Source organism: Corvus hawaiiensis, chromosome Z, assembly GCF_020740725.1.
Source record: "Corvus hawaiiensis isolate bCorHaw1 chromosome Z, bCorHaw1.pri.cur, whole genome shotgun sequence".
In the NCBI taxonomy this organism is placed as follows: domain Eukaryota; kingdom Metazoa; phylum Chordata; class Aves; order Passeriformes; family Corvidae; genus Corvus; species Corvus hawaiiensis.
This window is the reverse complement of record NC_063255.1, coordinates 53845789-53871378: the sequence shown is the minus strand read 5'-3', so window position 1 is coordinate 53871378 and position 25590 is coordinate 53845789. Positions and strand designations below refer to the sequence as shown.

General features: G+C 39.1%; 1 protein-coding gene across 2 annotated transcripts; it reads left to right on the top strand.

Annotated features, from left to right (window-relative positions):
- The first annotated feature begins 148 nt into the window (after positions 1–148).
- Positions 149–18842, top strand: ABHD17B (abhydrolase domain containing 17B, depalmitoylase). 2 transcript variants are annotated; one of them, XM_048292182.1, is made up of 4 exons: positions 149–246; positions 5996–6469; positions 16693–16872; positions 17327–18842. In XM_048292182.1, exons 2-4 carry the CDS (start codon positions 6003–6005, stop codon positions 17544–17546), a joined length of 867 nt encoding a protein of 288 aa, XP_048148139.1. In that variant the 5' UTR covers positions 149–246; positions 5996–6002; the 3' UTR covers positions 17547–18842. The 2 variants fall into 2 exon arrangements, with proteins under 2 accessions (XP_048148139.1, XP_048148138.1); XM_048292181.1 differs by lacking the exon at positions 149–246 and adding an exon at positions 4425–4542.
- The last annotated feature ends 6748 nt before the right edge of the window (positions 18843–25590 follow it).

Here is a 25590-nt window from a genome sequence, read left to right as displayed (position 1 = left end):
TCAGCCGCCGCGCCGGTGCAGTCTAAAGGCGAGGCGGGGCCGGCGTGGTTCCCGAGGCTGCGCGGGGCGGGATCAGCGCTGCCAGGGCCGCGCGTTCTCCGGCCGGAGCCGGGACGCTGACGGCCGCCTCCCGCCGCCTCCCGCCGCCTCCCGCCGCGCCGTTACTCAGCACAGCCGGCGCCCCCACACGCCGCTGGCCCGGCAGTCAGCAGAGCGCGGGGCCGCCGAGCGGAGCGCCAGGTGCAGGTAGGAGCTGTCCTCCTCCGGCTTTGCGGGGATGGGCGGTGTGCGAGTGACCCGCTGCCGTGATGTGTGGGCGAGTTGTTTTCTCCTCGCAGGTCCGTCCGTGTCTCTTCCCCGGCTCGGACCCGCGGCCCGTCCGCGCCGCCTGGCGCGGGCGTGTGGCGGCCCCTGGGGCGAGCGGAAAGGCCCGCGGCAGCCACCGGCTTTTCCTCGGAGAGGCGGGCGGAGGGACTTCCGTGTCCAGCACGAACCGGGCGGGAAGCTGCCGGCCCCGGCTACCCTCCCGCCCGTGTCCCTGTGTCGCTGGGGTCGGGGGTCTCCGCGGGTGTCGCCTGCCTCGCGGTGCCCCGGTGCTGTGGGCGATCTGTCCCGGCGCTCCCGTCTCCGTGGTCTTGCCCTGGACTCCGTTGTTGGAAACGGGCCCCCTGACTTGTAACACGGCTGTTAAAGTCTGGCTTTTCGCGGCTCTAAGCAGTGCCTTTGAGTCACTGCTGTGGACTTCGGCGAAGCCCTTTTCAGACTCAGACACCTGAGGAGTTAATTTAGTTCCCGCCAGTCTGGTTAAATGTATTCCTTCACCTTCTGCTGTTTGAGGGTGGGAGTGACGCTGGCCTCAACATTGTTCTCAGGTATTAATATAAAAATCTAAAGTACTTGGTCAGTAATTAACTAGGAAAGTTCATGACTGCGGAAATCAGAACCGCCTGAACTCAGAGCCGTGTTGAGGGCGGAGCTCGGTGCTGGTGGCCGGCCGACCTGCGCGCTGGGACACCGGGCTGGGGCAGCCGAAACACAGCGGGGCTTCCGCGCCGGTCACCGGCGAATGGTTTTAGCAGAGCAGGTCCTGGGATCACTGTCTTGCTTGAAGCATGCAAGGCATTATGTAATCGACTTAATCCTGCAGTTGTCTATCTGGAACATTTAGAGGTTTAGTTTGTTCTTCAGGTGATAAGGCATGTCTGGATTTTTCAGCTAGTGTTTCCTGTATTCCCTTTCTTTTTTCAGCTGTGACATTAGGTTTTGATATATACAAAGTAACCAGCAGAGGACAAATAATATCTCTCTATGTAAGTTTAGATAGCTAGAATTTATGAGACTAGCAGCAGTGTTTATTTGTTTAGAATCTAATTAACCAAAGTGTAGTTTTGGTTCCATCAGACTCCTCTGTTTTCATGTAGCATGCTTTGTTCTTTGAAAACTACCTTGAATAGTTATTTCACAGTATTTCTTGGTATAGCTTTTTTCATAATTGGATAGACTTCCTTTGTGTTGTTTTCTGGACTTAGTGTGTATTCTTCCTTAATATTTTCATAACCCTTTTATGTGATACTTAATCAGATACTGATACTTTTTTTCACTAAACCTTTTGTTGCTTTAGCTGTACTAGTTAAGAGATGTTCATATCCTTCTGTTCCATTTTTAATATAACACAGGTGTTGAAATAAATATGGGTACTTCAATAGTGGATTGAACTCAAGTTTTCATTGTATTGTGTTCAGTGAAAGGGAAGGGAAAATGCTTTAGAATTTCTTGTTTCAGTAGTATATAATGAACAGTAAAGATGGAAAAAAAAACCAATCAAACAACAGACCCACAACCAAAATACACACAAACAGCAACCAAACAAAAAAAACCTGAACAATTTTAATATCTTGCCCATTATGGTTTGAACAACACTTAAAGTTCCAAACCAGCAGCTATATTTATGGTTTTGACTTTGTTCTTGTGAATAGTTTATACAAAATAGGCAATTTAATTTAAATATACAATTAGAATAATTTATATTTAATGTAAATACAAGATTTCTAGATAAGTGTTCGCAAGGGTTGGGCTGCTTTTGAGACTAATACATAGTGAAGTACTTAAAGGTGTGAGTAATAGGTTCCACTTTCTTGTTATGATATACAGAGATAGGAGGACAGGAATAATTGCTTATATGAAAAAACTACATTTGTGTTATCCTAGGAATCACAAGATAAATACTTGAGGTGTGCTTTAAGATTGAATAGACATTTTCCCCCTTCTGTCAGCCTTTATGAGAAGGCTAATTGCCAAATAATGAATTTAAATCTCTGCCTGTGGGCAGTTTTACATTTGTAGTTTTATATGTTAGGTCTTTATTCATAAGAGAGTTAAAGAGATAAAATTGATAAAATGCTCAGGCCTTCCTTTTCAAAGCTATCCCAGAAGGGTAAGTGATACAGCTTGAGTCTGTTGTATTTCTTAGCCTCTATTTCTGCAATAGTAGAGTTTTCTGCAGTTTCTTCCACAGAATTTTCATACTTAATTACTATGGAAAGTGCAGTATAATTTTAAAGGGGATGTATATTTCTTTATTGTATTCTTTTCGTTGTTAGTATCTTTTACCAGCTGTAGGAACTGTGTTTGCAGAACAGCACTGGCATTTTTATTACTACTGAAATGTTAATTAGAAGGTGAGATAGTTGTGTTGTTGGGATGTGTTGATCTCAGAATCTGATGATGCTGTAATGAGCACAGAGATTTACATCATATGTGCTCAGAAGGTGTTAGACTATACCTTAGGTATTCACAAAATGTCTTAGTCAAATGAGTCCCATTAAAGTTACTCATCTGTACTTGTGGAGCCATATGCTTAAGGTAATCTGTGGTCAGAGTTGGTTTTGCCTCAGCTTCACTAAGAATCCAGATAAAGCACACATCCAGCCTATTCACACACTCATGTGAATACAATCCATCACAGTGAATGACAAACCATTCCAGCATAATAGAAACGTTGTTTGCATTTAGTTGGAACTATTCTCCTGTGGAAGTTCAGTAGGAGTTTTGTGTGAAATTGGCTCAGTTAGTGACCCGCTGTTTTTCTTGGGTCTTCTGAGTGAAGAAAGTAGCATGTATTTGTTTTAAAGGAAAAAGTTGTTGCTGTCTATGATTTAGTTGGAGAATGACTCCAGAATCAGAATCTTTAGTTTCAGTAGGCATATTTTCCATTGCATTAAAAGATCAATATATAAAGCCTGCATTAGTCTAGCACAGGAGAGAAGTAACACTTCATGTGTGGTCCTTAGCATGTCATTTGCCGTATCTGGTGACAATCCATTTTTAGCACATTTAAGCTATCTTGGGGGACAGTACCACCACATCAGCTGATTCACTGTGGTTTACTACAGTACTGCCCTGTGCATGAATCCCACAGGCCAGCTTCCAATTTCTTCTGAAATTACTTTGACAAATAGCAAATTCGAGTGAGATCATATTTGTAGCGTTGCTGGGCTGTTTATACTTACAGATAATGTAAATTCCTGTTCTAATTCTTTCTGACAAGTGGATTGGGAAGAAATAAGAAATTCTGTAGCTATTGTTTTATGCTGGTATAGAGTACAATCTGCTGTTCCTGGGCAGAACTAACTATTTATATCTCACTTTTGGAGGTACATATTCTTTTAAATTTTTCACAAAAAACTGATTAACCCCACCTTAGAAGAAAGTATACTATCTAACTTTGCATTCAGCATTTCTGAAAAGGTGGGAAAACTCACTTGGAACAGATCCATTTAATAGTTTCTGATAGAAATATAAGTGGTTTTGAGTATTGGGTCATAAGTACTGGGAAAAAAAGGATGGAGAATCACAGGAGCTTTGTTGGACTGTGAACATGAACTTACTAAGTAGAGGTGAAAGAAGCTGCTTCTTTGGTGCTCATAACTATAAGAGAGGTAAAGAGGGAACAAACATCCCCCTGCTCCCAAAAACAATATCATTTTTACTATGCTTAAGACAGGCCAAACCTTTTGCTAATACACAGACTTCCTTCATAGACTCCTTCCACTTTTCCTGACTTATGGGTCTAAATGAAACTTAATGTTCACATAAACTCATCTGACAGTGATGAGCTATTCCAAATTTGAGTGACTAATTGTCCCAATACACAAGATTATTGTTATTTCAACTGGCAGGAATATGGTCTTTAGTTCAGGACCTTCTTTAAGAGCCTATCTACCTTTTTATGGGAGCTGATCAGTACTTCCTGCCCTTTCCTACAAACTGGTAATGTTGATATCCCATTTCTAAGCATCTGTGGTTTTCCTCTGTTTTGAAGAAAACTAGAGACCTGGGGTGAAAACTCTTAGCTGTTGCAGCCCTTTTTTTGTACCCTTTTTTTTTTTTTTTGTAGTATTCCAAGAATGCTCATGCTGTTTGTCAGACTGTCTCACTGTGCCTGTTTTTGCTGTTCTAAAAGCATGCTCCATGTAACATTCTATGCAGTATGCATTCATACTGTACCACCAGGAACAGACCATTCACACATCCAAAATACAGGTAATTGTTCTGTGATATATGTTAAAGTGTTCAAGGGCAGCAGTGCCCTTGAAGCTTTTTTAAAAAGAAATTTACACATTAAAACTATGCTTCTGTACATATTTAAGGACAAAATTTCAAATGTCTAAATATTGTTAGGTATAATAATAGTTAGCAGTAAGATTTTGTTGTTGGATGACCCAAATACTTCTGGAACAGCATGGTACTGTAGACAACTGAAATCTGCTTTTTTTGTAGCTTGAGTCGAAGCCCGTATGTGGAACCGTGAAAGGGTTTATATTCACAGGGAACTGTCAGGAGATGAACTTGAGACCTGCAGATAGATTTGGTATGAAAAAGTTGTTTAAGTTAAGATGAAATGTCAGATGCCTTAACACAAGGAAAGTAGTGTAAATGCCTATCTTTAGTGTGCTGGTTTCCAGCATGGTACTTGTCAAATTTTGTTGCTCTTCTTATCTCTGAGAAAAAGTATTGCTGCGACAAAGGATTTTTCCCCCGATCCCTTCTCCCTGCTCTAAATTAAGAGAACACAGTATCTGCTTTAAAGGCAATTGTGTCTTTACCTAGCTTGCTTTAGGTGTAGGTGTGCTTACTTTTTTTTCCTCCTCCCCCACTGTTAAAACCAATGCTTTGAATTGGTACTATAGATTATATTGCTTTAACAAATATCTGTGATAGAGCATTTAGTTTGGGATGTGTTTCTCAAAGCATGAAAAAAAAACCCCAGTTTTGTCATTACTACAATCCCAATTCCTATGTGCAATACAGCTAAGAATTTCTTGGAGGTTTTGGAAACATTTATATCAGCAAGTTATGAGAAGCAAAGATAAGGTTATGGCTACATTTTAGGGTACCAAAGCTCTGCAGTGTTTGCTCAGCCAGAAGCATCATCTTGTTTTGTCTTTTAAGTTTTGATCTTCACGCACCTTTCATAGTTCTCATAGTACTTGCAGGGGCCCATACCTCATGATTGCAGACCCATACCTCTGTATTTAGGAAATGCTGTAGTGATTTTTAGCTGCAGAAATCTGCATAGCCTTAGGATACTGCAACTCTGCAACATATTTTAATTATTCTTTATAACATATGTATTTGTCAATGGGAAGAACGCTTTCCTTAATATCTTAAGATGAGGAAGTTAATTTCCTCCAAAGAAATTCCAAAACTCATGCTTGTTCTTTCCCTGGGTAATCATATTTTACTTTTGACATCAGTCAGGACTTTGGTGTTATAACTCCTCTTTAATAATATACTCATTGTGAAGTAACTAATAATACCAAACTAGATATTATATGAAAATATGCATATATGTATTTAAGTCTTTATTTTGTTAAACGTTCAAAAATTATGTATTATTTTCCAGAGATGTTATGTTTACATTTTTTTATTAAGTTGGGGTTTTTTAACCCAGATTGTACCAGGAAACTGATACCATTCTCTCTTCCTGTTTCAGACAGAAGATGAATAATCTTTCCTTTAGTGAACTGTGTTGCCTGTTCTGTTGTCCACCATGCCCAGGGAAAATTGCCTCCAAGCTGGCATTCTTACCTCCTGATCCCACGTACACACTGATGTGTGATGAGAGTGGTAGTCACTGGACTTTACATCTCTCAGAGCGAGCGGACTGGCAATACTCTTCTAGAGAAAAAGATGCCATTGAGTGCTTCATGACTAGAACAAGTAAAGGCAACAGGATTGCCTGTATGTTTGTGCGCTGCTCACCTAATGCCAAGTATACTTTGCTCTTCTCACATGGAAATGCTGTTGACCTGGGTCAGATGAGCAGCTTTTATATAGGACTGGGTTCACGGGTTAATTGCAACATATTCTCATATGATTATTCTGGGTATGGTGCAAGTTCTGGAAAGCCAACAGAGAAGAACCTGTATGCTGACATTGATGCTGCTTGGGTGGCTCTTAGAACAAGGTAAGACATTAGTTGCCATTTTTCTTCTACAGCATGCTTGTCAAATGGTTTACTTCATGTGCAAGAGTAGTTGAAACAGCAGTGCTGTGTTTTAGAATTAGTGGATTCATATCCAAGCTGACTGGTGGTGCCTTGTGCTGAAGGCATTGTCAGTATTAAGCAGGATCAGTGTATAGTACTTATATACTGGAAAAATTGAAATGGAATTAAATTTAATAAGCTGTGATTTGATCTTGAATGATTAGAGGATCATCCTTATTGTCATAGTTTGGAATCTTCTCAGCTGCAAAAATTCAAAAGGTGGGAAAAATCTATAATAATTGATACCCCAGTAACTGATTGTGTAACATTGTTGTGATGCATATGAGAAAATGAAGGTTGTTTCTTCAGATAATTTCCATCACCTACTTTTTTTGTAGGGAGGGGCAGAGTAAAAGCTGGTACGAGAAAACTTGGTGAGACTATTTCTGTATGGTGTTGAAGTCACCATTGTTTCAGAATTCCAGCTAGCAGCTACAGCATTTCCAAAGACAGAAACATCTTTTTGCTTTATATAGAAAGCTATCTTCACAAAATATAATGTGTGGGAGAGGTTGTAATGGATCTGTGTAAATATGTCATTGTGGGAACAAAACCAGAGGAATTTGGAGCAGTGATGTTAACTCAAGCAGAATAAAAATGGGCGAGAAAAAAATGCAAATGGAAGGATGTTATTTCAGCAATTTTGGTGTTCTAAGCCTCTGGTTTTGTGGGAGATAAAATAGCAAGATGAAAGACTGTGAATGCATTCACTGATGCAGGTGAGAATCCTATAGAATCCTGCACCAAATAAGTGCAGTTTCTCTAATTTGAGAGCATTTTTCACAGTAATTTGTTCCATTTAGATCAATATTCTTGTGTTACAAATACCCAAACTACAAAAAAAATTTTTTTAAATAGTATGCAATCATAACTGCTCGCCAGAAAAATCCCAACACACTGTGTATTTTACACCAAAAGGTTGTAAAAACCTGAAGCATGTTGTTATGGCTTGGTTATTGCAACTTGAGCATCCTGTTTAATTATTATGGTGTCAGGGACATGTGGACTCTAAATCCTGGATCCTGGTAGTTGTCACAGTGAGTTTAGAACTTCATCAATTTAGTATTAATGAGCAGATTATCACTTTTCAGTGTTTTAAATACATATAACCTTGCATTCCTTTTACATTACAACAACAGTATGATACTTCTTTTCAAAGAAGCATATTTTATCCATGTATTAAATAGGGGAAAAGCTTGTTATCATAAACCTTATTCAACCACAGGGTTGAATGAACCAACCTGTGGTTGAGGTTTTCAGCCTCATCTATTGAAAAACATGCCTACTATGTTGTTAGCTTAGCTTTTCAGTGTTTATTTTTATTACAGTGGAAAGTTGAGATATGACTGTTCATAAGCCAAGAGCTGCAACAGGTGCACTCTTAGCTGGTTTGCAGCTGGTAGGTGATCTGGAAGTTAGCTACTCAGTGGAATACCCAGTAACATTGACCAAAAGCATGATGTGGTTTGTGAACAATGTGGAAGACAGTCTGAGTTATTTAAATGTAACAGAAAATGGAAGAGAACTAGATGGTGAAACATAATACTTTGTCAGTTTACAGGCTCTGTTTTATAAACTAAGTTGTAATTATTGTCTCTTCTTTCTCATAATGAATGTCTGAATAGAAAACCTACAAGGAAATGTGATTTCAGTTTGAATTCTCACCTTGATTCTTAAGAAATGAAGTGTACTTTCTCTAAACAAATAAGATTGTTCATAATTGATAAGACACGGGCTAATGGCTTTAAACTGAAAGAGAGTAGATTGAGATTAGATATAAGAAAGAAATTCTTTTCCTGTGATGGCAATGAGGCACTGGAGCAGTGCTGCCCAGAGAAGTTGCCAGGAGAAGAACAGGTTGCCCAGAGAAATTGTGGGCAACTTCTCCATCCCCGGAAGTGTTCCAAGGCCAGGTTGAATGGAGCTTTCAGCAAATAGTTCTAGTAGAAGCTATCCCTGCCTTTAGCAGGGAAGGTGGAATTACCAGGTCTTTAAAGGTCCCTTTCAACCCAAACTATTTTATGGTTGTAATGTCCCATCTAAGTGTGCTCTTTTGCGAGCAGACATTGTTGGGGGGACATCTAAATATATCTTAGAAGATATTCTTATGTTCAAGAATGACCTCACCTCAGTCACTTTTTTTGTCTGCCTTTTTTTTAATTACTTCACTTCCTATAGAAATCAGGAAATTCTGTAGAGTGTATAAAATTTGCATTGGTCTGCCCAACTTGTGAATTTCACACATGAACTGGGTTTGGTCTGCTTCTGAAAAAGAGGTTCATGTTACTAGTTACACTTGTAGTACTTAGAACAGCTTTCCACCTGGCAGACCTGGTCTCATCCTTGTATCTGAGTGCTGGATGTATCAGGGAGAAGTTCGTGACTGGATATACTGGCTCACAGTTTGGTTATCCAGCCATGGTATTCTCTTGAGCCCTGAGACAGTGCTCAGCTGTGTTAAAATACATACGTGGACCAGAACAGAGCCTTTGAGCTTTTGCTGCAGCCTTGATTCACTTTCATAGCATAAACTGTTCTGTCAGTTTTGTACTGGCACCATCTTTAACATTTATAACTAATTCTGCAAAAACAAATTAATTCAATGGATTGTTTGTAGGATAAATGTGAGTATAGCTATAACTCCTTGGAAATTCTTGTTGATGAGATGAGAAAGGGACCCTAGACTTTTAAACTGTGCCTTACAATTTGTGATGTGATGAAGAAAAGAATGGAGAAGTTACCTTTGGAGACTGATCAGTTTCCCATAGCTCCCTGCATTCCGTGTTCTGAAAAATGGAATCGTAGAACCCAGCACTTAAACGGTGTTTCTGGGGTAATTGAAATGCTGATGCGGACTTAATTGTACAGTCAACAAAACCACTTGTGGTGAAGACTTGCTAGAATCTTAGGTTTTGTGTCTTGGAAAGACAATCCACATACTCACTTATGAGTAAATCAGCACAGCTGTCCAGTGGAGACTGGACACCTGGAGTGAAATAGTCTGGAACTCATACTGAGGGTGATGATGGGATTTTGCTGTGAATGTTAACACTCATGTAAGTAAATACGGAAAGCTAGTTTGGCAGCTGATCAGAACAGGTAAACAGCAGATGTAGATGCTGAGTTGTGTCCCTATTGTTACCACCTTTGATTATTTTAATAGGAAGCAGTAGCTACTACGTGTGTGGATGATGGCCATGAAAGAAGGTAGTGTGATTCACTACCTTCATCAGGTTTGGAAAAGTCGTACATTATTGCATATTCATGTGCATAAAAGCTGCAAGTGAGGACATTCTTTTTCTGATTGTCATAGCTACCAAGTGTTGAAATACCAGGAGTCATTTTGGGGTACGCCTATTTTCTGCTGTTCTGGTCTCTGAAGGCCTTTGATGACACCCTAGCAAGGGTGGAAAGGTTTAACCAGCCCCAGGCAAATGCAGGGCAAGTGGCGCTCATTCAGAAACCTCTGAAGACTTGCCAGAATTGCCTCATGACCAGATTTACCTGTAAGAAGCCAAACAGCCCTTTCATTGTTGGTTATCATGGACTGTATAGTAATTGAAAAATTGAAGGGTAAATCTCACCATCAGATGATGTGTCACAGTGGACAGAATGTCCATAATTTGAACAGCCAGGTATAGGAATACTATTGAATCTGTTTGGATGTTGGCCAAAAGTGTTCATTTGACAATTCACAAATTACTTTTTTTCATTCAGAAGTGGGTGGGGAGGCTCAACTAGAAGTTGAGGTACCCTAACTTCGTACATTTGGAGAGAAATGGAGGTTTTATTTGAATTAGGGAAAAGTAGCTCAATTATCATGGAAGAAAAATCTTGACAATAGAACAAGTGTATTGGTAGCATTTTAAAGTTTAGAAAAGGCCAAACTTTCATGAGAGAGGCAGAGAAGGTGCAGTTTGTTGATTACTGTGTGAGCAATGGGCTTGCCTCTCATAAAACATAGTTCCTTTTTTCTTCTCCCCCTGTAAAATATTGTATACACAAGAAGGAGAATGTGCATATCAGTTGAGGAAGAGCTGTATGCTCCTAAATTTTTTTCATGGCCTGGAATATTGGTAGTTAAGGTGTGAATAATGTTCATGCCTTTCATGTTCTGCAACTTGCAGCTGTAATTTCATGTGTTATGTCCATGATGACAAAAGATTCTGAATGTGCACTGAAAATTCCCTCAGGATGTTCCCCCTTGTTTCATGTGCCCCAAGTGCTGTGTTGGTTTTCTAAATGTATGTTGCAATAGCTTCGCAAACCGTAGCTTCTGTGGAGTATCTAGCAGCTCTTTATTTGTGTAAGCCTGAAAAGCTACTATGGAAAATGTACCCTTTTAAGGTTGATTTTATCAATACTTTATTTCATTATTGTAAATCAAATCCTCTAGATTAAGAGCCATAGTTCAGAAGTAAAAAATAAATTATTTTCTTTCTCCCCTATGTATATCCAGATCAAAATGGCAGGTATTTTTTAAAAGCTGGACAGTGTAGCATGGTAATTTCTGCCGGTATTTGTTTCTTAAAGGTAACTGGAGTTAAAGAAAAAAAAAAAAAACAAAGAAAAAAACCAAAGAAACAATAAAACTCTACCTACCTTGTTACAGCCAGACATGCATTTTGCAGTTTGCGTATTGCACTTCATGGTAATGTGATATATATCCAGTGAAAATATAAAATAAGGTGAATATCCAAAATAAGTGAAATATATCCAATTAAAGTGTTCAAGGAAAGGTCAGACAGCACTTTGAGCAACTTGATTCAGTGAAATATTACCTCCTTATGTCAGGGATCTGGTCTATATCACGTTCCAACCCAAACTGTTCTACAATGCCATGAAGAGAAAAAAAAGAAAGTGGAGGGTCAGAGAAAAGGTGGACCACCACTAAGGTAAGTGTTTAGTAAAGTGCAGAAAAGGTCTTGTAACAAAGAAATATCAAAGAAATGGTGAAAGAGTTTCTGCTAAATCACATGAAGTTCATCACAAAGGGAAAAAAAGAGTATTTAGCAGTTTAGCTGTTTAGCAGTTCTTTTCCTACCAGAAGCTGAAAAGATTAGGCCAGGAGTGTTTAGGGTTGCCTCTTTTACAGGAAACCATCTATATCTGGTCAGCATATGTAGGGCCACAGAAAGGGATACTGGCTTCATTAGTTTTAGCTTGGGCCCTGGTTCCAGGCAGTGGTCTGATGGGACAGTTACAACTTATTGGCTCCTTCCTCAGCCCACCAGTGGCATGCTGTTTCTTGCCTGTCCCTGAAGACAGACAGCAAAAAGGAGCATGAAAGTAGTTGCACCGCTACTTCCAGACAAGATTTATTTAGTTTCTTCAACTAACTTGAGTTTCTTCAACTAATGAGGGGGAACTCACTGCTAGAGCTGCAAATAGGAAAGTGGTTCTTTTCTGTTTGCCAATAGCTTAGGTTTGCAGTAACATCAGCCTGTGCCTTTAGCATGGTGACGAGGCAGAAATTCGGGGTGCGCAGATACTCTGTGAGCATGTCAGAAAGCTTATGTGAACACAGGTTCTATGTCACAGCTGCTCTTTAAATTCCATCTGATTTCCAGACAGCTAGCCTTTAAGTGTGTGAACATAAAGGATGAAATCGGGTGTTGAAACGAATGAAATCTCAATTGTTTTGGGAAAGAGAAAGATGTTTCAGCCAGCCTTTAAACTGCAGACAATATTTTTGGTTTTGTACCAGTTATCTGGTTTTGTACCAGATTCTGCCCAGAATAGCTTGTCCCCAGGTAACAGTGCTTTCTCTGAGAAGGTACATCTATGCATACCTACTTTTAAGGTTTTGTTTGAAGGTCCTTTTTGGTGACTATGGCTTAAAAAAAATCCCCAAACATAAAAACACCCTCCATTACCATCACACCCACACTAAAGGTCTGTCTATGATGACACAAGTTATCTAAGATTGCTTGAGTAGACAACAGTGTTTACATTAATTCTATTATCAACATAATGAGCTTTCAAAGATAGTGACAGTTTTTGCATGTCTTTGACCTCTTGTAACCAGAGGAACTACTTGAAGTGTATGGCTCTGTAAATGTCATGTTCCCCTTCCTCAGAATGGCCTGTACTTACGAGGCACTGATTAAGAGAACAATGTTGCTGCCACTTTTTCTCTTGATCTGACACTCCTCCTTTGGGAGACAGGTATGTAGTCAACAGATAATTTGATACAAAATTTTGTGGAGTTTAACAGGCATTTATGAGTAGCAAAAGGAATAGACAAATTTTATGAGTAGGAACTTAACAACAGTTACCTTTACAATAGTTTTGCTGGTTTAGATTGTAAAGTGATACTTCTGAGAGATAGTGACAGAGGGATAGTTGGGCTCTTTCTTTTTCCCAAACGTTTCAGGAGCCTGTTGTATTGGGCTTGTATGGCCAAGCTTTGGTAGCAGGGGGGCTGCCTTCTGTGAGAAGCTGCCACAGGCTCCCTCCATGTCTGGCAGAGCCAGTTTGTGTCAGTTCCAAAGATGAATGTGCTGCTGGCCAAGGCTGGGCCAATCAGAAGTCTTGGCAGTGCCTCTGGGATAACATATTTAAGAAGAAGAGGAAAAAAACCAATCATTGCACAGTTCTAATTTCAGCCAGAGAAGAGTAAAGTGAGAACGTGTGATGGGAACAGCCCTCCAGACACCAGGGTCATCGGAGAAGGAGGGGGAAGAGATGCTCCAGGCATTGGAGCTGAGATTCCCCTGCAGCCCATGGTGAGGCAGCTGTGCCCCTGCAGCCCTTGGAGATCCATGGGGATGCAGAAATCCACCCACAGCCCAGGAAAGAGCCCCACACCAGAGCAATGGATGTCTGAAGGGAGGCTGTGATTCCATGGGAGACCCATGGAGAGAGGAGCCCACACTGGAGCAGCCTGTCCTTGAAAGACTGCACCCTGTGGAATGGTGACCCATGTTGCAGCAGTTTGAGGGGGACTGTTGCCTGTGGGATGGACTCGCATCAGAGGAGTTCATGGAGAGCTGTCTTGCATGAGAGAGACCCCATGATGAGCAGGGGAAGGACTCCTCACCCTGAGCAGCGAGAGAAAAGTGATGAACTGACCATAACCCCCATTCCCTGTCTCCCTGTGCTGCTGGGGTAGGCAGTAGAGCTGGGAAGGAGAGGGGTGGAAGGAGGGTGTTTTTAAGGTCTGTTTTTACTTCTAATTATCCTGCTCTGATTTTGTTAGTAATAGGTTTACTTAATATCTCTATTTCTGGCTGGTTTTGCCCATGATGGTATTTGATGAGGGATCTCTCCCAGTCCTTGTCTAAACCCATGAGCCCTTCATTAAATTTTCTGTACAGCTGTGGAGCAGAGTGAGAGAGCTGCTTTGGTGGGTGCCTGTCTGCTGCACCTGTTCAAGAGAAGAGGGAAGACTGGAAACAGCAGGTGTTGATCTCTCTTTTCCAAGCTTCTTGGAGTTTGTTATTTGGGAGGCAGGGGTTTGATTATTTAGGTTTCTTTTTCTTCAAGCCAGAATATTCAGAAGTCTACTTTGAAGCACCACTTCTGGTTATTGACCTCATTATTTTAATTTACAGATTGCAAAACATGTGGTTTCAGGCAGGCACTGTGAGGCAATCTACTTGACTGTGATGGAGAAAGGATTACTTTAATCCAGATATCATAAATGCTTTACTTGGCTTATTTTTTTGTAGCCATCATTTATCTATGTTTAAGCTGAAAGAATTTGAACAAAAATAGGAGAAAGAATAATGAGAAAGAGAAGAATATATGTTCCCAAATGTACATTTTAAGTTGTTCTTTAAATTCCTGTTCAATGGCCTGTATCGTACAGAACTCAACATCCAAGGAAATGCAAGTGTGATAATTGGCAAGATTTATTATTTGAAAACTTATATCATAATATGCTGTGCAAACCGCATGCCATACTAGTTATGCAAAGTGTCAGGTATTAATGCAAGTTTTGTTCAGATTATGTGGGAAGGAGGGAAAGCCATGCTGTACTTTCAGAATGGACAAACGTGATGTGAATTGGGAGATTAATTGTAAAAGGATAGGTGCTAAGCTGTTCTCAGGTGTTTCAGAAGAGATGCAGAAATAGCAAAGACCTTTGATTTGGTTTTTGTTTCAAAGCTTTAATTTATTGTATTTTTGTGTTGGAATTTTGAGAAAATCTTGTTAATGCTTGAAATTGCTTATTCTTTGAGAACTGTTGTGAGGTGGATGGCCTGCTAGTAGTTCCAGGCTGATGATCAAGACTTAGTGCTTTAGAAGTCTTAATTTGATCATGATCTGATTATGACTAGAAACTCTTCCTAGGAAACACTGGTAGTAATTAAGTAGTCATGATGTAGCAAGACTCCTGTGTCAGGCAGAGACTGTCTCTGTGCTAATGCTTTAAAAGCTTTTACATTTCACCCTATCAGAACCCAATTTAAATAAACAGATGAATGAAGTAGCCAATGTTAGATGTGAACAGTGGGCTTTAAACCCAATTTATCAAGCTGTTGGTGTGCCTAATGAGTTCTGCTACTGATATGTAACATTTAAGTAATATTACAATCTTGAAATCATCCTGTATACATATTTTTTATTAACTGTTTATTATATACTGATGCAACTTAGGGGATGTTTTTTCTGGCTTATTAAGAAGTACTTGTGGATTTGGGGGGAGGCATTTTTTTTGTTGATAATTCAAATGTCCTGGTACACATGAAATACCTTTTTTCCTATCGTTCCTGATTTTGAGTCTTTTAGACTTTACAGATTTTAGTGTTTGGTTACCCATACAGTTACTTTTCAGTTATTTACCCATGTTTATAAGATACTGGAGAATCTTTCATTACTTCTGCTCCCCTGACTTTATTGGAGGTATGCAAAATATACTAATTTGATAACTTCTTCTTGAGTTTGGGTGTTGTTATATAGTGTTGACAGAAAAGATGCATGCCTTTATTGTAGACAAGGTAACAGGTCCACTTTCCTACACTTGATTTTTCACTTGATTTTCCTACACTAGTTGTAGTGGCACACATCAAACTTACCTCATGCTGTTCCACAGTGACACTAGGCTAGGCTGCTCTTACTTAAAAAGTTGAATAAGTTTTTAGTAATGTATGAGAACAATGATTTGGGTTTGGGTTTTTTGGTTTAGTTTTGGGGTTTTGGGCCTTTTTTGGAGGTGATGGGGAGAAGTTGGTTTGTTTGCTGGGTTTTGGAGGAGGCAGTTGTTGTTGGGTTTGGGTTTTTTTTGTGTATGGGGTTTTCTTCGTTTTGTTTTTAATGCAATGTAGTATCCCTTCCTATTCAAGATACTTCCTTTCTCAAGTATAGATACACTGTTGCAATCTGAGCTGTGCTAAGAGTACCTGGTTACTACAGGGCAATGGATCAGCCGCTCGCTTCGGTTCCAGGCAACTGTTCTTGGCCACATTACCATTCTCCTTAGAGGCTTTTCCCGTATAACCTGGGTAGCAATTGCTCTTTGTATTCACACTAATGCCGAAAAATATATTAAACGGACTTGTGTGTTAACTAGATATTTCTTTTGTTTACCCCTGTTAATTGCATCTTATTAGGAGGGAGGCTTTAACTTCAATTCTGTGTTCCCTGTTGGGCCGTCTTGCTTATGGATTAGGTCAATAAGAACAAGCTTCTTGGCTAATACATGGAATGATCAGTAGTATTATACTGATCACTGTCAGTACGGGCATGTTTTAAGTCTCACTAAATTTATAAAAAAATGTTACCAGCTTGCAGGTTTTATCAGGTAACAGAAGAGTAAAGCTGACCAAATTTTTGCAGGGTTGATTATGCTTCATTTGGTGATAACCAGGCACTAACCAGTTCTCTGCTGTAGGTCCACTGGAGTTAATAGTAAAGACTTTTAACAAGTACAGAAGTCACACTGCATTCACAAATCCATTCAATATCATTCAGGCACAAGGAAAAAAAAATACTGCAAATAGAAAGTAAATAATTGCATGTTTTAGTCAGGAATGTCATAGAACACACTTGCTTTGCTTATTCTTCTACCAGCTCCTGTTTCATAGTTGATACCCTTCCAAAAATTTTTGTCTTCAGAAATGCTTTTTTTGCCTTGCTCTCTAGGTTTTGTCTGCTTCACTTTCTGTGCCACTTTTTAAACATTTTTAATTTTCTAGGTATGGAATTCGCCCTGAAAATGTGATTATATATGGCCAGAGTATAGGCACAGTACCATCTGTGGATCTTGCCGCTAGGTATGAAAGTGCCGCTGTAATTCTTCATTCTCCGCTGACCTCAGGAATGCGAGTAGCTTTTCCTGATACGAAGAAGACATACTGCTTTGATGCATTCCCAAAGTAAGTTGTAGGATTTTTTTTTTACTTAGCATGCATTTTCTCTATTACAGAAGTTTTCTACTAGAGAAACAAGTAGTCTGGCAAATTCTCTGAAATTTTTTTCAAAGGTTTAATAAAACAGTTGGAGAAAAATCAGTGGATAACATCAAAGAGGAACATTTGATTTGAAGAAGTCTACGAAACTTTATATACCTTCTAGGCACTTTGCATCTCCAGTCATTTTAGTGGATATCTGTGAACAAGTAATTCATTTTCCTATATCTAACACGTAAATCCCTAGTTCTAGCAAGTAGTTCTATCCAGTGAATTGTTAGTCTGGGTAACGGCGAACAAAGTCTTTTGCAATATATTTTTGTAAGACTGAAAAACTAAGTAGATCTTAACTGAAGAAAATTGCTGTCATGTATTTCAGAACTATGCCATTGTTTTCATAGATATAATCTTTTCCTTACAGCATTGACAAAATTTCTAAAATAACATCTCCTGTCTTAATAATCCATGGAACTGAAGATGAAGTAATAGACTTTTCACATGGCCTAGCATTATTTGAGCGTTGCCAGAGACCTGTAGAACCACTGTGGGTAGAAGGAGCAGGCCATAATGATGTGGAACTCTATGGACAGTACCTTGAAAGATTAAAACGGTTTGTGTCACAGGAACTGGTGAACTTGTAACTTTCGTTGTATATTTACACATTTTTTTTAATTTCACTGCAGAACTGCACACCTTGATAAATACGTAACTTAAAACCTGAATGTTGTGTTTTCAAATCATCTTGGTTGCCTTCATTAAATATACAGGTAATGATTTGTCAACATAATTAATGAAGGTTTTAATGCCAGCATTATAAACTGGAATTATATGATCATGCAGTCAGACTTGGCAGTTCATATTTCTTTGTGTGAGGTTTTTTCTTCTTAGATGTGAAGAAAAAAAATCACAAGGAGTACTGTAAGAAAATTTAATTATATAAAACCAAATGCTGTAAAAGTGTTGCCAAGTGCTTTAGCATATCAAAAACAAGTTTATAAATATTTTCTAAACACCTCAAAGTGTACTGTGACTTACTCTGTTGCACAGGTGTAATTAAAAAATTCTAAGCAGTAGTTCTGTAAAAATGTAATAGCCATGAAGTTTGAGCAAATACTAATGTATGTAATAAGAATAAACAGTCACTGGAAATTACCAATGCCCTGTTATAGGAATAGGGGGGCAAAATAGATAAATTTTCCCATATTTTTCATTTATTTTTTGCTTAGTTTAACTTTAGTTATTTTGTACTCATGTTGTCCCTTAGCTTTCAGGATGATAAAATGTACCCACTCACGTTCTCAGGAGTCCTAATCTTGCCAAAATAATGCCACAAGTTATTATTGTAATGCAAGTATCATTCACGTGATTGCTACTGAGGCCACAAAATACCTCTTTGAAACCAGTAAGACTTCTAAAACCTAGAAGACTTCTTGAACTATGTAGTTTTAAACACTGATTGTCTAGAGCCGCAATGTGTCATTAAGAAGAACCTTGATGTTTATCCGACATTGTAATAAACAGTTTGAACTTTGCAGTTGTCTGATCAGGCTTAATTTTGGATGTTTAGTGTAAAAGTTTATTGGTTTTTGAGTATTTTATGGAAATTTTACTAATCAGGCCTGGGTGTGGTGGGAGGAGTGGCAAGAAGAGAATATTGACATTTTTCTATTAACTCATTGTGAAATAAACTTAAGTTGCCTTTCCCTTGAATGCATTTTGTGTGAATAAAACTATGAAAAATAAACTTAATTATATGTAGCCTGATTGTAAACAAAATAATATTCCAGCAATACACACTGTGCTTCTAAGGCCTTATGTAGTTTAATTGTTCTGCTTGTTTTTTGTGATTGAGATTATTGTATACTTAAATGTAGCTTTGAGTATTGTGAAAACTTTGGTTAAGATGTGTTGATTGACAGTAAACAATATTCCACAAACTTGCAGTTCTTCCTTTTGTTTTGTTTTCCAAAAACTAGCAGCAGTTGCTTACAGTATCAAAATACGTAGCAACTCCTCGTGTGTTTTAGGAAATCTGGCATCTAAAGCAGTAGCCCATTGTTACCAATTGCCAGCACACTTCTTTATCAGCAGCTACTGTTCTGATCACTCACCCACCCCATGCTTCACCTTACAATTTGCCATTTAGCATATAGGCTTTCTGCTGCAAAGCTACTTATAAACTATTTCCTTCTTTGAAATTAAAAGGACTTATTGTCTTGTGCACTTTGGTGAGTTAATTGAGTAGAAAGAAATTTATTCTCAAGCATCTAGGTTCTTGTTTGGCTTTTTGATCAAGTATGCTTCAATGAGTTTTGAAATTCAGAGTATGTTCAGGAAAAACAACATTAGACTTAAGGATTTTCATCTTAATCCAAGACTTTTGGATACAGGTGTGTAACTCAGCTTTATTACATTGTATTTGATACATAGCTTTGATACCTTCCAGCCACTATCTTTGATGGAAATCATTACCATTACATGTTTAAGTGCTTTCTTTGTGTTGAATGAAGCGTGTTTTGAGAATCCCCTTCAGGAATTCATAAATATAGGGTGTAGAAGTGCAATGTTAAGTGATACAGGTTGGCTGTAGTTTTGTTGCCTGCAAATTGTGGACAAATGATCAACTGTCATCACAAGAACTATCTGATTGTGCCAGGGAATACTATGGCACCCTGTAATTGAAAAAGAAAAGGTGCCATAGCAGTTTTGCTGCTTTTGTTTCTGTGTTTTGTTGAAGCAGAACAAAAGATCTGACTAACAGTGTTTTGTCTTCAGTATATGCAGCTGTGCTGGATTATGCTGGTGAGTAGAGATTCTGGTCTCTTTTGAGCCATTTATGCATGGGTAATTTTTGCCAGTTTGTGCTGATTTATGTTTTACACCTGTATTTTTTCAGATGAGTTGTATACTTGAAGGAATTTAAATGGGTTTTAGGCATAGCCTAGCCTGTATTGCAGATGGTATTATGGCAGCAAACTTGTTAGTGACAGAAAGCAACTCTGAGCTGTTGCAATGATGAGGAAGACATTTGACATCCTGATTGTCTTATCCTTATACCATCGTTTTGGTGAAATTGACAATGGGCTGTTGTTTAATGTTATAGCTGCAATTGTCTTCTGATAAATAAAGTTGATTCAGCATTCATTGAAAAGACAATGCCTGTATTTTAGGGAAAAAGAAAAGAGCAGTTTGTGAACCTCGTGGTGTCATTCCTGGTTTGTTTTTTTTTCTTTAAGAGATGTATTTGACAGTAAGCTGTCTTTCAGTTCTGGAAACCTTGGCAAATCAGCTTCAAAACAACTTCATATATGTAAAATATGCAATTACCTTCTAAAGGTGGGGTCTGTTTAGGAGATGTTTTGCTGTTACATTCACAGCTACATAAAACTTCCCTGTCTTTACTGCCTGCTTCTGGCAGCAAAGAATTCTAGTGTTTAGTTAGCTACTCTTATTGATTGATTTAAAACTTACTTTCCTTTTCAAGACTTCTCTTATTGGGAAAGATATTGCATGTTCTTTTTGGGCTCCTTGAATTGGGTGACACTGGACAACAAGGTACTGCTTATATGGAATATTCCAGGTCCTACAGATACTAATTTTTCTCACTATACAGTAGGCATTGTTAACATCTTAAAGTCAGAAATAAGGAAAATAGTGTGTAATTAGGGGGCTGACTGGTTGAATACCTTGCAGAAAAGGAGTCCGGGACCCTGCTGTGATGCCGAGTGATTTTTGCCTTTTTTTTTCTTTTATATATTTATTTTTTACACGTATATTTGTAGCGCTGTAGGCTATTGTTGTATCCATGGCTAGTTTTCCCACTGCTTTTCCCTACCTTTTCCTTATGCAGAAAGACAAAGCACATTACAAGGCCCCAATCCTATCTCGGTTCTTTCTGCGAACCTAGGCCAAAAAACAGCTCTTGAAGACACATTTTTATAAACAAAGTTTAGTTCCCATCTAAGGGGTGGGGAACAGGATTCAGAGAGGGTTGAACCAGGGAATTGCATCTGCGCTTGTACTCCTAATTGGTGATTTTTGTCAATTATGCTAATTTGCTAAACTTATAAAACTGTATGCACTGTGTGTGGGGGTGGGCCTACTTCTGATGCTTTATTTTTAAGCAAGAGAAAGTGACAAAGATACCCCCTATTGAAAGAGCCCTTTATCTCTTAGTCCTGAAACCATCAGTGTTTGATGCACTGCTGCTGAGGCAGACTAGTACCAAATTTTGTACCACAGACAGTGTCATCAGAGATCACAGATTGCTACAGTGTACTACAAAAGGAAGATTGAAAAGCTAGAAGCAAAGTGTAAGCATGCTATCCTGAAAAGAGAAGTAGTACTTGAAAGGCATCTTAAACATTGTCAAAGATGGAAATGTTGCATTCACAGCTGCTATTAAGTTATGAGATAGGGTTGTTTTGGGTTGTTTCAATAAAATTGGATAATAAAATTGGTTCTACTTCATCTGATTAGTGTTTGTAAAACAAAAATGAAAGACTGTGGGGAAGTTTGTCATGAGCCAGTAACTGTGTGTCAGGCTTACTCGCCATCACTTAAACAGTTCAGATAACTCTGATTGTTAAAAGTTAGTGTGAAAACCCCTTCAGCTTGAGTACCACCAGATTGAAATGTCTGCATGACATAACCTTAGAACTGTTGACATATGGAACTTCATAACCAATTTGAGTTGTGAGATTATTAACTGTAAAATAGCCATACAAAGAAAGAATATTTCCCTCTTTAATTCTATTGTATGATGATAATAGTTTCTACACTGAATCTTCTTCCCTTTTTTTTTTTTTTTTTTTAATTTCTCAGTTAAGATGTCTTTTTTCTGTGAAAGGAAATAAAATCCTAGCAAACTTCTGGTAAAATGGCAAGGAAAATGGGGAAAATCTTTTAAGAAAGAGGACAATGTAAAAGAAATGGTCTTAAAAACAGATTAATCTTCCAGTGAGGAAGGGCCAACCATAAAAAATTGTCTCAGCATTAACTTTTTCCCAGAGGCACTAGTAAGGTGTCTTAGTCTAATAGTGTATTTCAAAATAATGGGAAAACCTCAAAATGGTCTTGTTGCTTAGAAGAGATTTTGGAGTTGATAAAGGAGGCATCATGCAAATGGTTGTTACTTTAATACTTAATTTTCAAATTTTTTTTTGCTTAAAGAGGGCAAACAGCTTTCTAACCTTCAATGAGCACTGCAGAGAAGACATGAGACATTGATGAGACAGTCAATATACCTTCCTATTAGGCTAGAAGCTGTGTGCACCTCAAGTAGGTAACTGTGCCTTGTCTCCTAGAGCATTGGATATATCCATGTGAATGTAATCAGGCTGTCATACTGGGACATTTTTAATTTCCAAAGCCACAAAAGTTTTTGCCAGAAGTTTTCTACTGGAATCAGGTAGATGGTGGATTGACTAAAATTCTAAAACTGAACTATGCTGAAGATCCAAATAAGTCTTAAGCTAGAAAAGCATTTCAAGTCATTTGATCAATAACTCATCTAGTAGCTCAATACACATAATAGCACTGCAAGTCTTTCTCCAGCACTGTAAGTATTGCAAAGGTGCTTGGTTGGCCAAGTCATCTGCTTTTAAATGTCATACTGTCTACACTTTAAATGTAAATGTTGTAAGTCATTCTAAGAAGAGCAAGGAGTGTGCAGATAAAAATCACCAGCAGCTTTGCGAGAGCATTACTGATTTGGAGACGCATATGATGTAATCTGATTTTGCCCCAAATACTTATTAAAATAAGTTTGTTAGGTCCATTTGGTACGTGCTGCACACTTCTCAGAACAGGAACAGAACTATCTGGTCTCTGGTTTTATAACAGCCTCCCAGGATGGTGCTGGTTTTTTACATTGATGGCAATGTTTTAATTCATTAGAAATGCATTCACAAAAGATTTGGGTGGTAAAATCTAAGTGCTGATGAGTTATTGCAGTTTTCAGACCTTTCTGCTACTCAAGATGGTATTAGTTAAATGTATAGTTTACTTCTTCATTTTGTATTTGGCCAAGTCTGTCATAGTGTGCTGCACAGAGAAAGGCAGAGTATTGCATGCCTTACTTATCAGAATTCTGTTTGTATTGTATCAGAATTCTTTTTGTGTTGTAGTATCATTTATAGTTAGCAACAAGCTTTAATAAAAGTTTCTTCCTGTCAGAGGTTTTGTGGCCTCCAAAGTGATGGGACACAAACCACATGCTTGGAGCCAGAACAGGAGGGTGGACAAAAATGTATGAGTTCCTGTTCTGCTGTATTTGTAGATCCCAGCACTGTCTCAGTTTGTCCATCATAGCAGGTATGTAAGAGATAACCTGTCATTATGTTACTTACGATTCCTAAACAAGAATTTGTGTCTTGGTTTAAGACAACTTGAAGCAGAACACTCTGGACTGAGGTGCCTTCCTTTATATGTTCAACCAATCCCTTTCCACCAATAAAGAATGAATACAAGTAGATGTAAGGGAAAAGGTAAGTTTACTGACGGTGGGGACAACAGTCAAGAAATAACAGCAAATAACCACCAGATACAAAAGTGCTAAACCTCGCAGACTCCACAGAACAGAGCGTCCCAAAATGCCAGGGACCCCCTCCCCAGGGTGACGCTCCACAGCCGAGTGCGTGGTTCGAAGGACAAAGGGAAAGCTGGTGACAGTCTTTCACCACCGTCCCCCTGCGCTCTGCTTATCTCTAGCTGGAGCTCCGGCTGGTGTTCTGCGGATCAAGGGCTGGAAACTTGCGGAGGGACTCCCCCTTTCTCTCGGCAGGAGCAGTCAAGGTAATCTCTCCTGGAGCGGGGACCGATGAATCTGGACCGGCTTGCTGGAGCGGGGCCGCCCCCGCTCGGTGCCGCAGTGTCAGGCGACACCTGTTGAATCCGCCTCCATGGCAGCTCAAAGCTGCCAGCTGCAGACTCTCCAAGACGAGAGAAAAAAGCCAAACGAGAGCACCAAAAGGAAAAGGCTCTACCTGACCAAAGACCAGGAAGCCAACAAGCCAAAATCCACGTGGCCAGAAGGGATGAGCTGCCTGTGAGAGCCGACTTTAAAAGTGCCCGCGATAGCATTGCCCAGCCCAGCTTCCCGGCTGCAGGGTCTGTGAGAGACAGGAACAATTTAGGGCACAAATAGATACAGACTACAATAACATTTTGGGTTACTGATGACAGTTTGAGTCATGCCAGAAGTTAGGATGATATAGAGGCTGTATTTTATGTGTTTCTCTCTAGTCACAAAACCTTGAGGGTTCTGTTTCAAGGAAAAGTTGAGATTCACTTGTCAGTAACTAGAGCTCTTCAGAGACATGAGATATCACAAGGCATGATAAAACCACAAGGACTGGCAAATCTGAATATGCAGTCCTGGAGGCAACTCCAGAATAATGCAGATAAGGTAAACATTAAATTTAATCTGTGGTCATTTCAGACTGCTGGTACAATGCATTACTGTCCTGACACATTTTCACTCTCTAATATAAGGAAATTGATTTATGCAAGGCATTGTTCATGCATAACAAAACCTCACTGTGTTTTCCCATGTGTGTCTGATCTGTGACATTTAGGTCTGCTTTCCACAGAAGTTTGCATCAACAGGGTTTTTTTACACGGTTCAGTCTCTCCTTCCAAATAGCAAGTAATAGGAAAAGAGAAAATGATCTCACGTTGCACCAGAGTGGGTTTGGATTGGATGTTAGCAAAAATATCATCACCAAAGAAACTGCCAGGCTTGGAACAGGGATTGGAACAGGCTGCTCAGGGAAGCGGTTGAGTCACTTTCCTGGGTGTACTTAAAAGACAAGTAGACACAGCACTTGGGGACATGGGTTAGTGGTAGGCCTAGCAGTGCTGTGTTAGTGGTTGGACCTGATGACCTTAAGGGTCTTTTGCAGCTTTAACAATTCGATGAATTCTATGGGGAGTAGCTATTTTAACAAACAATCATATATGAACAATAGCATTCATGTGAGAACAAAGCATTACTCAATTCTGATTATTGCTTTGTCAGTGCTCAACAGATGTTTTGGGTCAAATTGTCTCTGTTTGTGGCATGTGAGGACGTGGCCATAAAAATGCATGTGTTTAATGGTAATTTTTTTTGTCCTTTTGTTTAAACTTTATCACTTGTTCTGAATTGTAGTTAGTACTATATGACTTCAGTAAACAATTGGATTTTATAAGCGCCCAGGAATCACTAAGGTGTGTTTGTTTAAGTACTTAATGTTTTGAAATATACACATTTCCATGTGCCATGACCCTGTTGGACATACAGCTATTGAATAATTGTATACTTTCGTTGCAGTCATGTGATCATTTATGGTAGACAACAATTGGATTCTTATTATTAGTGAATCATTCAGCTGGCTGGAGTGCTTTTCTATGCTTCCCTTTTATGGTTCATAGGAGTTTTTTCCTGTGACAAAGGTCTAATTAAAGAACCAATTTGGTTATGATGCTGGGAGCTGATCCGCTGCATTGAACTCACAGGAAACACGGAAACATCTGTTTCCACATCTAGGTTTCACTTTGTTGCAGCTTTATGCACAGTGTAGACTGCATGTAGAGCAGGGATAGGGGTGGGCAATAAAGTTTCTATTCTATTCTAATATCTTATGTGTCAGTTTTTCTGCAATAACCCTGTGACACACGATATGCATGATTACTTATGCTTTT

What these genes read in the sequence shown, in the direction of transcription:
- ABHD17B (XM_048292181.1), top strand. Translation starts at nt 4,490, where the DNA reads ATGCATTCATACTGTACCACCAGGAACAGACCATTCACACATCCAAAA. An exon ending in TTCACACATCCAAAATACAG is followed by an intron (nt 4,543 to 5,995) that starts GTAATTGTTCTG and finishes TTCCTGTTTCAG; the next exon opens with ACAGAAGATGAATAATCTTT. An exon ending in TGGGTGGCTCTTAGAACAAG is followed by an intron (nt 6,470 to 16,692) that starts GTAAGACATTAG and finishes TTAATTTTCTAG; the next exon opens with GTATGGAATTCGCCCTGAAA.